This window comes from Passer domesticus, chromosome 4, assembly GCF_036417665.1.
Source record: "Passer domesticus isolate bPasDom1 chromosome 4, bPasDom1.hap1, whole genome shotgun sequence".
NCBI classification, from domain to species: Eukaryota; Metazoa; Chordata; class Aves; order Passeriformes; family Passeridae; genus Passer; species Passer domesticus.
In genome coordinates this window covers 58,280,377-58,294,151 of record NC_087477.1, presented here as the reverse complement: position 1 = coordinate 58,294,151, position 13,775 = coordinate 58,280,377, and the positions used below count along the sequence as shown (strand labels likewise).

The window sequence follows — 13,775 nt, the reverse complement described above, 5'->3', positions numbered from 1 at the left end:
GAAAACACAGTGATTGATTCCCTTCTCAGATGCTAAATTTCCATCTTCAATGACTGCAAATAAAACTTACAGGTATAAAGCCCAATTAGGATGGTTCAATGCCAGACAATGTGAAATAACTGCCTTAAGGTCTGATCTGTCCAATTCTGTACCGTGTCAGCCTCCTCACTGTGCTTCAGCACAAACATACCAATGCACTGGATTTGGGGAACCAGCCCCCACTTTTCAGCAGCCTTTTAAACAGAACCTGGAAACAGTTACAGAGCTACACAGAAAATCCCTGCTTAGTTGCTGGGCGTTTAAATGGATAGAGTAAGGAAAGGCTTAACTGTTACCCTACAAGGCCTCAAGACAACTGGTACAAATCGGTTGTGTTTCTATTTTTGTTGTTCCTTCCAAGCTGCTGGATGTCTGTGCCACTTTTATAGGAAACATCATATTTACATTATGCAAGGATCAGTTATTCCATCCCTATTGAGAGCATCAGGGAGAAAAAAACCAGAGAGCTTATGATTCATCTGGGAAAACTTTAAAGAAGAAAAAGTTAAAGAAAAAAGCTACCTATAGGGATAAATTCAGCACAGAAGCTGCAATCTATTAAGCCTCATGAGCACAATAGCACTTGGACAGAAAATATTGTCGGATGCAGATTACCACTAAACTCAGAGAGCAGCTGAAGATCCTTGTGGATTTGCTCGCCCTGTGCCTGGAGGTGAACTCCTGCCTTCCTCCCTCTGCCATAAGCAAAGCTGAGTGTTTGCTTCTGAGCCACTGTCACTGCAGTTCACTCCTGCTCATACATTAAACACTACAGAGCCCTGCATATGCAGACATATGTCTCAGCCACCTCTGCCACAGGGCACTTAACAGTAGGCAGAGGGATGGGCAATGGCACAGTGACAAGAGGGAACTACTGCAGGTGTCTCTGTAAAACCTCCTCACAATCACAAGCCTACCAACTTACTCCACCATGGCTTCAATCCTATGTAGGTGGCAGCTCTGCACACATATTATAAGGACTTGGACAATTGTACTTGAGAGTCAGGAAAAGGAAAGCAAGAAGGGGCAAAGCATGGACAGCCAACTTTCTTTTGAGGTTTCAACTCCTGAAACTGCCTTTCCTGATGTTTTGGTTACACAGGGCAGGAGCGTATGGAGATCCACCACTCAATATTAGAAATAAAATTAATAATTCATTAACATGGCATTCTTCACAGTTGAACTAAACTGGCATAAATCTTTACTCCAAAGCGAGAAAATATTTACAGTGCCTTTCTTTAGTGCTTTAGTTACCAGGATTGAAACAATTAGTTACCAGGATTGAAACAATTAATTTTGCAGGTCTCCCATCTCTGTGAAACACATATTCTTGTATAAACCTGAAGCATAAGTAAAAAATAGAGACGCTTTTAAGATTTTAAAAGGTAATTAAAAGTTAAAATATACATTGTTTTGCAAATCAAATAAAAGAACTCATAAGTGTCTTTTTCTGAACATTTATCTCGAGCAAGCATACTGTTACACTAAAGAAAAACAAGAAAAGAAATACAAGTATCAGAAAGGGGGAGAACCAGAAGTAGTAACAAACCCAAGGGCAGCTAAATGCAACAGTTAGATACTAAACACCTACCACACACTAAAACTTTACAAGGCCAAGGTTTGTCTGGAAGCTGTGCAAATAGTCCACAACACAAAGTTCCTTAAAGTGCCATAGCTGGTGGACTACAAACCAGGCTCTGCCAGCAGCAGCACACAGGGCAGCAGCTGCAAAGCCCAGCACTCCACCTGAACCACGGCAGGCAGCTCTGCATCGGGCACAGCACACCAAACAGAAGCCATGGTGTCACCCCACGACAAGCCCCCCTAATTACTGAAAAATCAACAGCTGAATTCAGGTGGTAAAAACATGTTCACATAAAATGGACAACGTGCTTTGGCTTCTACTGTTCATTCAACTGGCTCTCCCTATTTGTCAGTCATATTATCTATTGATAGAGTATTTGCATACTGTCATTTCTCCCAGTAACTGATATGAACATGTTAATTATCCAAACATACAATGTACCTATAAATGTCTATAACTTCCTCAATATCTGGGCAAATTAATCTACTCTGCTCTGCATGGTTCCTTCCATGAAACAGGAATTTATGGAAACCCCAATCAACAAAGAAACAGTTTTAAACTAACTCTAATAAACTGAAAACAACATACTAGATAAATACAATCATTTTATACAAGTTTTGAGATTCTTTTATATGTAGTCCTGGTTTTAAGTTAGAAAATACTTTGAAATTAAAAACATCCTTCCTTCAGCAAGTCATCCTCTCAAAGAAGTAAGTGAGACAAAGCCCACACCAGTGCATTTTTAAGAGATGCCAAGTGACAATAGACAGTTTTGAGTCAGTCTCTGATACAACCGTGCAACAGCATCCTGATGTTAGACTTGTATTGCCATACTGGTCTTGTCATTGAGCACTGAAAGTATCCCAAGCAATCAGGGTGCATAACAAGCCTGTCACTACAGCCCTCTTTAGACTAATCAGTTATTTTCATATATTTTATAACTTTTTATATTTTTATAAAGTTATATTTTTAAAACTATTCTTATTTATGTAGTATCACCCTACAGAGGCACATTGCACAGCTCATGAAGTGAGCGCACAGCAAGCCCAGAACATCCAGAGCACATAATGAAAAACTGCTGCAGATGGAAACTTAATCTCTTGAGAAGATTCCACTGGTAAAGTGACATGGCTTTCTGAAAGTTTTACCCATCTCTTCAAAACCATAGTGCATTTGGATTTCTCATAACAAAATCCTTCTTTTATAAATAAATACAAGCATTGAAAATTGACAAGCATGAGTCAAGAGCCCTCCTGTCTGGGACAGTGGGTCCTTGCTTGAAGGGACCTTTTAGAACTTGGCTGGAGAACAAGAGGATGCATGTCGAGTAAAACCACCAACATCACTAACACTGCTTCCCAAATCACAGCTACTCTGCAACAGCATTTACTACACGAGAGAACATATTCTTACTTGAAGAGCAACTAAACGCTATTCAGTGCTAAGTTAGAGACAGGAAAAATGACATTTACTGAAAATGGAAAGGCTTTCCAAAGTAGCCCTTGATTAAGAGGACATAGTTGAAGTAGTAGTCTTTTTTCTGCCAGTTTGGATCCACACAATAAAGGAAGACATATAAAGTCGGAAATCACAGGGTAAGAACCATCATGTTACTGAAGAGCTTAGAACAAAAGTAACTAAAACACAGAAGTTTACAAATGAAGACATAAAACAGTTAAAAAATGCAGCCAACCAAAACTACCAGTAGTCATCAAAAATATCAATTACTGAAAAATGTCATACCTGAGTTTTCCACTTACAGTTCACATTTTCATTAGAAACAGAAAAAACTTGCCTAAAGGAGATTAAGACTAGTATGATCACCTACACACTAGAACTTTTCCATTTGAAACACAGATTTATTTTTCAAGTGACAATTGAAAAACTGTTTCACAATGTTCCAATTCTAATCTTTCTGTAACTTTAATCTGAATTGCTGGTATCACAAGCATGGCATCTTCATATGCAGTTGCTGAATTAATCCCACAAGTAAATACTATACTGACCTTTCAAATGCATTCTTCAGCATTAGGAGGATATTATTTGGGATTTTTTTAGCTCATAAATCAATTTTAATGTTTTAAAGGATAACAGCTTCTTACTTCAAAGAAAACAGCTCCTTAAAAATAAGCTGATACTTTTATTTTACATGCTATCCAGCCTTTTATACACTCTACCTTGGGATCACTAACAGACATTATTGGTAGCAGATTAAGTTTTAAAATCTGTTCTATGTGCAAGACATATATAGTAAAATTCAAAACAGGAACAACATGCTAAACTATTCAGTCTCTCTCAAAATGTCACTTCCAAGGCCTGTGGACACCTTAGACAAAGAATTTAAAAGATAATTTTTGTTCTTCTATTACCAGTATATCATAGAACAGTTTTACAGTAGCAGATATTTTTGCAACAAGTTTCTGCACATCTTGTTGACTTCAGCACTTCACAACTCTCCTCAATCAGCTTTTGTAGAATCTTCTGAAAACTTGTTTTTCTGTCAATGTTAAGTTTTCTTACATCTCCCACATATATAATATCTCTCTCCCTCTCCTTCAAGTTAAAAGCTTAGTTTGTCCCTCTCACAACTACATTAAAAATAATTGTAGATTGGAAAGGTCAAGAGATATTTATTTAATTTACAATCCTCCCACTAAATTTTATCTGCATTATTTCAAAGAATTAGCCTAAAGATAACATTTCAATGAATATTTGCAGCTAAATATTGTCCAATTTCACCTTTTATTTTTCCCCTTAATAAACTGGAGATTTTGTTACTTCTTACTTTTCACCTTACAATCTGCAGGACAAAGTCAAAAGAACAGAAAAAAAACCTCCAAACAGCAGGTTTACTGACATTCACTTCCTAAATTTCCTGTTGGTTATTTCTCAGAGTGTTCCAGTTTGCTGCCTGTGCACTGGTATTGAAAGGGAAGTGGGGTTTCCTCTGGTTTAGCAAGTAGAATAGTCTCACCAAAGATAAACATGCAATGGGAATACCAAAAATGAATATACAAGAAAACTACACAGGTGGAAGGGTGCAATCTCCTGGTTACAACAGAGCCATTACATTGATTCAGCTGCCACATGAAAGCTCATACTAACACTGTCTGAGAAAACCTTTAAAGTGCTTGAAGTCCAGAAGATGCATAAAAAGAGACCCTGGTAATATGATACAAAGATAACCTAGTAAGTAACCAATAGCAATTAAAAAATTGATAAGCTCTCTTCACCATGTGTCAGAGGAAAACAAGTGAATTACCTCATCACTATATACACATACTCCACACATTTATATAAATATATACACAGGTAGCTGTTAAGTATAAAGAAATACTTCTAGATCCACCTTTGATTTGTACTGGTACACACCTTGTATGAAGCACTAAACTACAATTACTTCACCACTTGACTAAAATATATTCACTGTAAATTTCTGCACACATTTCTCAGAAGAAACTCTGAGAAAAACTACAGAAGTGTATTAGGTATATAGTCAAATATGTAATTTTAAAAGACCAGATCTTCAATAAAATAAAAATTATATTTGAGATGTGTCTGACAACTGAACACAACTATAGCTGATTTTCTGTATTAATGGTAAAATAAAGAAGTCAGAGGCGTACCCTCTTTGCACTTGGGCTTACTTTTAAATAGATTTGCTGGACCTTATTTCAGTTCTTTATTGACTCCATCTTAAGCTAATGCCTTACTTAAGAAACATTTACCCAGTGGTCATTTTATCTGCTTATATGCAGTAATAATAAAACCTATCATGCCTGCACTTAAAATAAAACTCTGGAGAGATGCTTGTTTTTCCATTTATCTAAAATATTTAAGAGTTCATTTTCCACAAATCAATTAAAACAGAGGATATCCAAAAGGTGACTGCTACTTTTGGTGATGGCAAGATATCTAATGCTGTCCCCACTACTGACCCAAAAGGCCCTTTCAGCAAGTTGATTCCCCTTGCCGATTCATTTCAAAAAGTGCCCCTAATACATTGGAACATTTTCTGTTGGCTTTGTGAAATTAATCAGCTCAGGGAAAAGCCACATCAGAACTCAGGAGAAGATGGAGAAGGCTGCACAGCTGTGAGTGAGATTGCCCTTTTCATTGACAGCAAACTGTTAGATCAGCCTGATCCTCTTGTAAAACTGCACTCAGAAATCGAACCAAAATCTCCTTTCCCTCCCTTCTGTTGCAAAGAGCTTCAAGCACACATTCCAAAGGCCCTTAGAAGAGGCTCACTTATTATTTCTTATGGAAAATATACAGAACAATTTCCTGGGGCATTACTCAAGCAAAACAATGTTATCTGCAGTGATAAGAAAACAAGGAGAGAGGTTAGAGGCTTTTATGTAAATAGTATTCTGGATCCCAAACAGTATTATGGAGCAGTCTTTAAACATAAGCGAGCAGAGATTGTGGGGAAAAGCCACAATACTTAGCTGCACACCACCCTTCCAGTCTTTTCCAACCAAAACTCTGTACTTGGGTACAGAAACTGACTTTTATTTCATGTTTAAACACCAAGTCCCAGGTCATCCTTTGCTGTACAGGGCTGATCAGAGATGCAACTGGGAGCTGCACATGCCCTGCAGAGCTGCTGATATTACAGGTTACACAGTGCTCACAGGCACTGGATGTGTACCCAGCCCCTGCTGCTAACCCCTGAGGCAGCCACGGCTCCGTTACTTTACCACCAAAGATCACATTCCTGTTGGTGTATTTTTACTCTCCTAGCAGAAGCACTTGAAGTGAAGCAAGTTTTCCATACACAGAAATAACATGAGGGCTGTGAGCATTGAGAATACTTACATCACTGATAAAATCAACATCTCTTCTACAATTCTTGCAGATTTGACTTACACAGCTGGCCATTAAGACAGTTCCACAGTATTAGGTGTCCTGCCTTGTAAGACAATGAAAGCACAGAAGGGCACATTTCCCACACCACAGGTACAGCTGCCATTCGCCAGTTCACACAGGGCAGTCGTGGCATTCCCCTTCTTTAATGACACAATCTGAAACTTCCAGGCTCGACTTTGCATGTTTCACTTAAGAGTACAGATTTTTTTTGAAACAAATTTTTACAACTGAGAACATGTCCACTCTTAAATGCTACAGCAAATTTTTAAAAACTGCCTGTTCTTTTACCAACCTGTATTAAGCATTATAATGCATACAGTCATATATAAACACTTCAACAAGTCAGTTGTGGTTTTCTTCTACAATTGTACTCATCTTACACATCTAAAAAGACAGTTCTGAAAAGATTTCTAAAATACACTTGAAACCATTCTACATGATGGAAACTACATATTTTAAAAGATGTCTCACAGAGCATATATTTGTAAAGTCCTATTTTCAGCTCTAAAACAAAGTATATACTGAGTAAATATTTTGACAGCTGATATGAGAAATATTTTAATAACAAACAACAACAAAAAATTTCATCACCCGAATTTCTCACAAAAAAATTTTAGGTCAGCTAGATGCAAACCCAGCTAGCTGGTATTAGAAAAATAATATTTTAGGATTTAGGAATGGGGTTTTTTTGCTTGGTCTGTTTGTTAGAGAACTTCTGAAATATGGTTATACTTAAAAATAACTGTCAGGCTCAGAATTTCACCTAAACTCTCTGTTTAAGATTTAAAAAAACTTAAACAGCAGTAATAAGGAACAGAAAGCAAAAAGAAAAAAAATATTCACCACTCACTCAAATTCAAACATAGTAATAGGACAAACCACCTTAGCTTTAAAAAACTATGGAGTTCCTCAAATTCTATGCTGCATTAACACCACATCTGCCAACAATAAGCAAGAAAGGTTTACAATATGTTTTCAAATAATTCTATTGTTTTATTACCTGTTTGGTCAGCACCTGCCTTCTGCAGCATACCCAACTGGTAAACACAGTAGTTCTTTTGCTCTATTCCAGCAGAGCAGCTCATTCCATTACCAAGATACAAAAATAGAAATAAGCAGATAATTTAAAGAGGATTCAGCTACTATCTGCCATTGTAAAAGCATGATCCCAGCACAGACGCTGTCTTCATTTCGCAAATGATGACATCACACTATTAAGCAATATTAGTCAGGCAGTGCTGGTTTCCACAAAATCACTCCTAATCATCCCATTTGGCACATAGTTAAGGACCAAGAGAGGAAAATTCATCTTTAACAGTCAGACTAGTTTATTCTATGTTTATTATCCTCATTTACTCAAACTATCAACAAAACACTGAACGAAGATAAATGTATCTGTTTTGTCTACAAACATAAATCAGCCTACAGCAGTTTCTTTTAACCTGACACAAAGACAGTTCTATTTCTCCTGAAGTTATATCATGTGGAAAAAAATATTATTTAAATTGAGAGCTATAAAGAAATTAGAATATAGCATAAAACAAGATTGGTGAGATATACCTATGGAGATATTAAATTCGCAGTGATACCTAACTATAAACTCCAGGGCTGTTGTACAGCATTCCAAGTTAAATGAGGCTAAAAATCCTTTGCCATCAGACACCATGGGCTTCTGATCAGTTTTCAAGTATATAGGCAGCCATAACAGACTTCATTCTGTAGGCAGCCTTCAAAAACCCACAGCATTAGAACATTAACTTGTAATTTGCTGTGCACAGGAACAACTTGTTTAACAGATCAGAATTGTCCCTGCTTTCCTCAGCTGCCTATTTTACTCAACCTGATGCACTGAAAAAAGTGGTTCATGTTACAATCAGAAAGAGAAGTCTTTCCAAGGAAATCCTTTTTTCCCACCACTACCACAAGCTTAATTCCCTAAGGCTGTAAGTTCATCACCCAGTAAAACAGATGAATGCCTCCATCTCCCACCACTGCAGGTAGACAGGAAAAAAATTGCAGGTAAGGAAAAAAAAATGAAAAGCCATAAAAATTCTTGAAAATATCCAACTGCACAGTGAAGGGCAAAAACTACATCTGACAGCCAGCAGAATCCAAGACCATAAAGGCTCAAGACTGCACTATTTTAGCTGAAGGCAAAAAGAAAAAAAAAAAGTAAAGCTGAATTTTCCATTACTACCCAGTACTATCTGAAAAAGGAACATGAACTAATTCTACTTTTTATTAGCACAACACACTGATATTTAGCCACTAACACATTTTTATAATGTAAAATTTTTTTTTAAATAAATCATATAAGCAACCTTACCCATTTTCTTGAAGTTGAAAATTCTCTACACAATATCCATATTCTCACTTGACTTATTTACATAATGTCTACTAAAAATGTGCAATCTTCAAAACACAAAGTGAAACACATACTGTTTTGAGATAAACTCTTAAAAGGAAAGCCTTTGAAAACTTAGGTTATCAGAAAAACAGGGAGAGAAAAGATGATACAAAACTCACATCTTACACTCCAGTCACAGGTCTCTGTGTAGCACACTTCTGTCTAGACAACTTAGTGCCTAATTTTATGTGTATTACAGTTTAAAAACTTAAACATATTCTTATCCCAGAAAGAGGAGAAGGAAAAACCATATAGGCACACAAAGACAAGAAGAAATCGTAAAACTAGAAATCCTGAAAAATTGCTTCCACATAGGTCACTAACAAATGGTAATGCGTCAGTGATAAAGTAGTTCTAAAGCTCAAGACACCATAGTCATAGGAACTCTGATAAAACGGCCTTTTATAATCAAATTTATCAATTCAACAAAATAATCATGATCTGAAGAAAGAGCTTAGCAATCAGTTTCCACCAGGTTGATGACATGGGTACCTACAGTAATCAGGATGTAAAACATGTGTCTCCTCGTCTTCATCTATTGTCTGTCCTAATGAAAACAGTCTGACCCGTCTCATCTTCAGCAGCCTTGGAGAGCTTTCACGGGCTGTACTCCCAACATCCAGAACATCTCCAGAAGCAGCAGTGGGAACAATTTTTTTCAGGAATTCCATTTTTACATGCCCTCTGTGTTCTCAGCAGTTATGCTTCACTTCACAGAGCGTGGCTCCCACATCAACTTCCTTGAGCACAGAGGTGGACTTCTGGTGATGTCATGTTTAAACCTGGGTGGTGCCAACAGCAGCGTCAGCTGCCAGCCAGCTGCTCCAAGGCAGATTCTAAAGACATTTAACTGTGTGGACTGATAAGAAAACCAAACACCACCAAGCCTATATATTAACCAATGCATGCTAAACTCTGCACGCCAAGGAGACACTATTTAGCACTGCAAAAGTTTTAAGCCCTAAGAAAATTTGCAACACATTTGCAAACTCATATCTGACAGAGTTCAGTAGCTCTTCATATTCATGAAGCGCACAGAGAGCGTTCTTCTGTACTTGAAAGATAACACTTATCATTCAGAAAGTCTAGGCACTTTGTTTTTAAAGCTGGTGTATAACATAACCATTCACATTCTCACATAGTTTTAGCCACCAACTACAAAAATACTAACTTTTATTATATTTATGTTCTGTTTTGCAGGAACTCTGGTGCTATTTTTACCACTTAAAATATTCGCACCACCTTCCAGAAAATTACAAGTACAGAAATAACCTGTCTCTTGTCCAAACATCCACTTTATCCCTAGGGCTACTTCTCCATACATGCCTGGTTTAGCTGAATTTTTTGGTTTTATTTTGGGAAGTTTAAATGTTGTTTTATATTTAGCTTAAAGAAGCCAGAAAGATGACTTGCATTTGGAGCAAGTCCAAGGACAAAACAAATAGATTATCATAGAAGAAGAATGTTCCTTAAGGTTTTCTACAATTGGGAATACGTACAATTTGATTTAAAGTATTCTTTTATTTACTATACTTAGAGTGGAGATAGACAGACACTGTACTAGGCAATATTCCTACCTCATTGACCACCAAAGACTGTACACACTGCTCGGAGGAAATACACTAATACTCACTCCAAACATCTCAGTGGCAGCCTGCATGATTCTGTTCTTTTTATGAAGGCAGCACAGTGTCCAAGACATTTCTGAATGCATGCAGCACAACTATCCAAACTACACATGAAGCATAGCACACTTCTATACATTCCTCAAAAGCAGGTATTTAATCTGAAATTCACTACTGTTTAGCTCTTAAAAAAAAAAAGTCTACAAAAGGTATGCAGCATAACATGTTTTAGGTCTCAGAGTTTCAGTTACATGCTGACAAGGGGCTGCCCAACTGGATTAAGTTGTCAGTCTTACTCAACTGCCACGTGTGTTGTTCAGAATGCAACAACTTGAAAAAGTTGGTACAAGTTTATTAAAGCTGCCACCTAACATATTTTTTCAAATTCCATATACACTGAAAATGTTTTTTTCTATTCAATTCTGCATTAAAACCCCCCAGATATCCAGGTTAGTCCAAATTCCCCTTGTAAATGAATATAAACATCTACACAATTTTTTCCTTAAAAATGAATACAAAATTCTGACCTTATTGTAAGAGACATATTGCAAGAATACCACTTCCTGCAGGGAGATCAAGCAGAAAAGCCTCCCTATAATGATTTCATTCACAGTGTTTTACCCACAATACAAAAAAAAAAAATACAGAGAAGTGGGTTCATGCATTTTCAGAACAATAATAAAGATACCACAAAGACAATTTATGATTACAACAGATCATGAGTCATTACAAGCTCAAGCCATCACTTATTCATAATAGCATTATTTTCTATAGAATTCCTTTTTTTGCCCTTGAAATCTTGCCACAAACCTACTTTGGAGTTCCTAGCATTTGGGAGCTAGAGAGCAATTCAGATGCTTCCGTGAGACTGAGAATGCTTCCAACTATCCACCTGCCAAACTGGAGTTTGCAGATGGGGCAACCAGATATTTCACTTTGTACCTATCTTAAACACCCTCTGAAAGGCTCAAACTTGGTATCAAAGTGCTCTTAACCACGCTATGGAGGTTTTATTATGTGTGTGGACTCAGGGTGGAGTAGACATGTGAAGTTCAAGTACCCAGTACACCACTTACCATTAAGCGCATAAGGTGTGACATTTTACACAACATGTGGCACATGTGAGGTAATCATGAATATAAAAACAATTAGGTGTTGAAGCTATATTTTTTGCAAAATTAGAAAACAGCCTTTCAAGTAATAGGACACATAAAACACAAGCAACAAAAACCACCCTCCAGACACGTGATCATATTTCAAGATTAAACCTGATAAACTAATAAAGCTTCTACAAAACAGATGTATCAAAAAGCTTTTGACTGATTTTTCCTTCAGGGTGGCTTTTGACTCTTAAGAAAAGAAAATCAAGAAGTTTTCTACAGAAGATAGCTGGGAATACACACACGTATATTTATATATGTATATGGATATCTGGAGGTTAATTCCAAAACTATCATGCTTCACTACATTCTATGAAAACAGTATTTTATAACAAATTAAGGAAAGATACAAGGTTTATGGTTTTGCCCTGGTATGTAATCTCATATATACTCCTCCCTCACATTTGTTCTTACCATCTTCTTAAACAGTGCAATTGTGGGTTCTATACAACCTAAGCAACTTTTACAGATTATCTGTCAGTGTAAAGCATCAGAAGTCTTATAATTGTTATACCTAAATTCATGTTTAAACAAAATCAAAAGAGGCAACAATAAGCCTTATTCAATAAATTTTAACAGATTAAGAATATTAAGAATGTTTAATTCTTATTCTGGAACCTCTAAACAAAAATATTTAAAAAATAGAAGACTTGCTCTTAAAACTGTTATATGCATTACAGCAAGTTCATTGATGTCTTTTCACACTTCGGTTACACTCAAAGGTGTAACCTCTGATTCTGCACTGAAGTGCCTGCTGAAGTCATTCTCCTGCCACAGTTCTTGATGTTTGTATCACCAGACGACAAGATAAAGTCTGAGCTCTGCACCTCTCACTAACAGGAATCCACATTAGCAGAACTTTGCATGAGAAGGGATTGCAAACAGATCATGAAACATGCAGAATTATAACAGTGGGAGACCCAGTGAATGATCACAGCACAACAGCACTTCCCAGAGCCCTGTCTCCTTGGACTAGACCTTTGAGAACACAAACACCCAAGCTGTGTGGCAGGGGTGCACAGAAAGCCATGTACATGGGAATTCCACTGAAGCAGGTGAACCTGCTGATGGAGGAACATCCCAAGAATGAGAAAAAACAAAACACGGTCAATGAAAGAAAGATTAATGTGAACAAAAACTACTTGCAAGTGATGTGAATGCACATGTGCAGAGAATTCCTAGAATTAGCAATAATAATAGTAAAAGACAATTATAAACCAGACAAGATGTTGGGAAATATAATTTTGGAAGACTGTCTAGAGGGCCACAAACAACGCATCATTTGACAGGTCTCTTCCCGAGCAAGCGCGCATTGCAAACCTGCAGCTTTGCAACACGAAATCCTTCTAGAACTACCCCACTGTGCCAGAGAAACGCCAGCCCAGCCCCACCTGCTGCGGGACGGGGGGCAGAGGTTTTTTTTTCTATTTAAGGTGTCAGGCGGGCGGAGGAGGGGAACACGGCTGGAGGGCGGGGGTCGCCGCAAGGCGCGGGCCGGGAGCGCCGCGCTCGGCCGGGCAGGGCAGGGCAGGGCAGGGCAGGGCAGGGCAGGGCAGGGCAGGGCAGCCCCGGCCCCGCTCCCGCAGCGCCCCGCCGCGGCCCGGGGCCGCACTGCGCCCCCCGCCCGGCCCACGGCCCTCACAGCGGGCTGGTTTCCACCTGTCCGTGCCGCGCACACCGCCCGGCACAGCAAAGAGGAGAACGGGCCCCCGCAGAAGGAAACAAGTTCAGGGGAGCTTGCTTAACACGGTGGGAACGTGTTCCAAAATACAGCCATGTTAAAGAAACTCCCCGTCCGCCCATCCGGGAGCCACTGCCAGCCACCCTGGCACCGCCCTGGCTGGCATTAAGGCCCCTTCGCAGCTGCACACCCCACACGCACAGCCAGACGAGGCTTCTCTGTAGGCTCTATCCCAGGGTTCCCACAGCAGTTTCAGACGTCCATATCTTCAAAATAATTTAACCATGGTGCAATAATTACATCACAAAACAACAGCCGGAGCTGGTGTCTCGGAGGAGGGACCATGAGCAAAGGAACCCCTGGGCATTTATACCCTCACAGGGCAGACACAGGGATGCCTGGGGTG

The 13,775-nt window shown here is 38.5% G+C and overlaps 1 protein-coding gene across 11 annotated transcripts in view; it reads right to left on the bottom strand.

Annotated features, from left to right (window-relative positions):
- The window catches only part of FRYL (FRY like transcription coactivator), a 157,397-nt gene that overhangs the window by 125,016 nt on the left and 18,606 nt on the right, over positions 1–13,775 (bottom strand). For 7 of the 11 annotated variants that reach the window (XM_064418197.1, XM_064418200.1, XM_064418198.1 and 4 more), the window contains exon 1: positions 9,400–9,608. The exons of 3 other annotated variants lie outside the window; for them this stretch is intronic. In XM_064418197.1, the coding sequence (XP_064274267.1) occupies positions 9,400–9,574 (175 nt within the window). In that variant the 5' untranslated portion in view covers positions 9,575–9,608. Of the gene's footprint in view, positions 1–9,399; positions 9,610–13,775 lie in introns of those variants that run through there. One more of the 11 variants, XM_064418199.1, reaches the window with a different exon arrangement.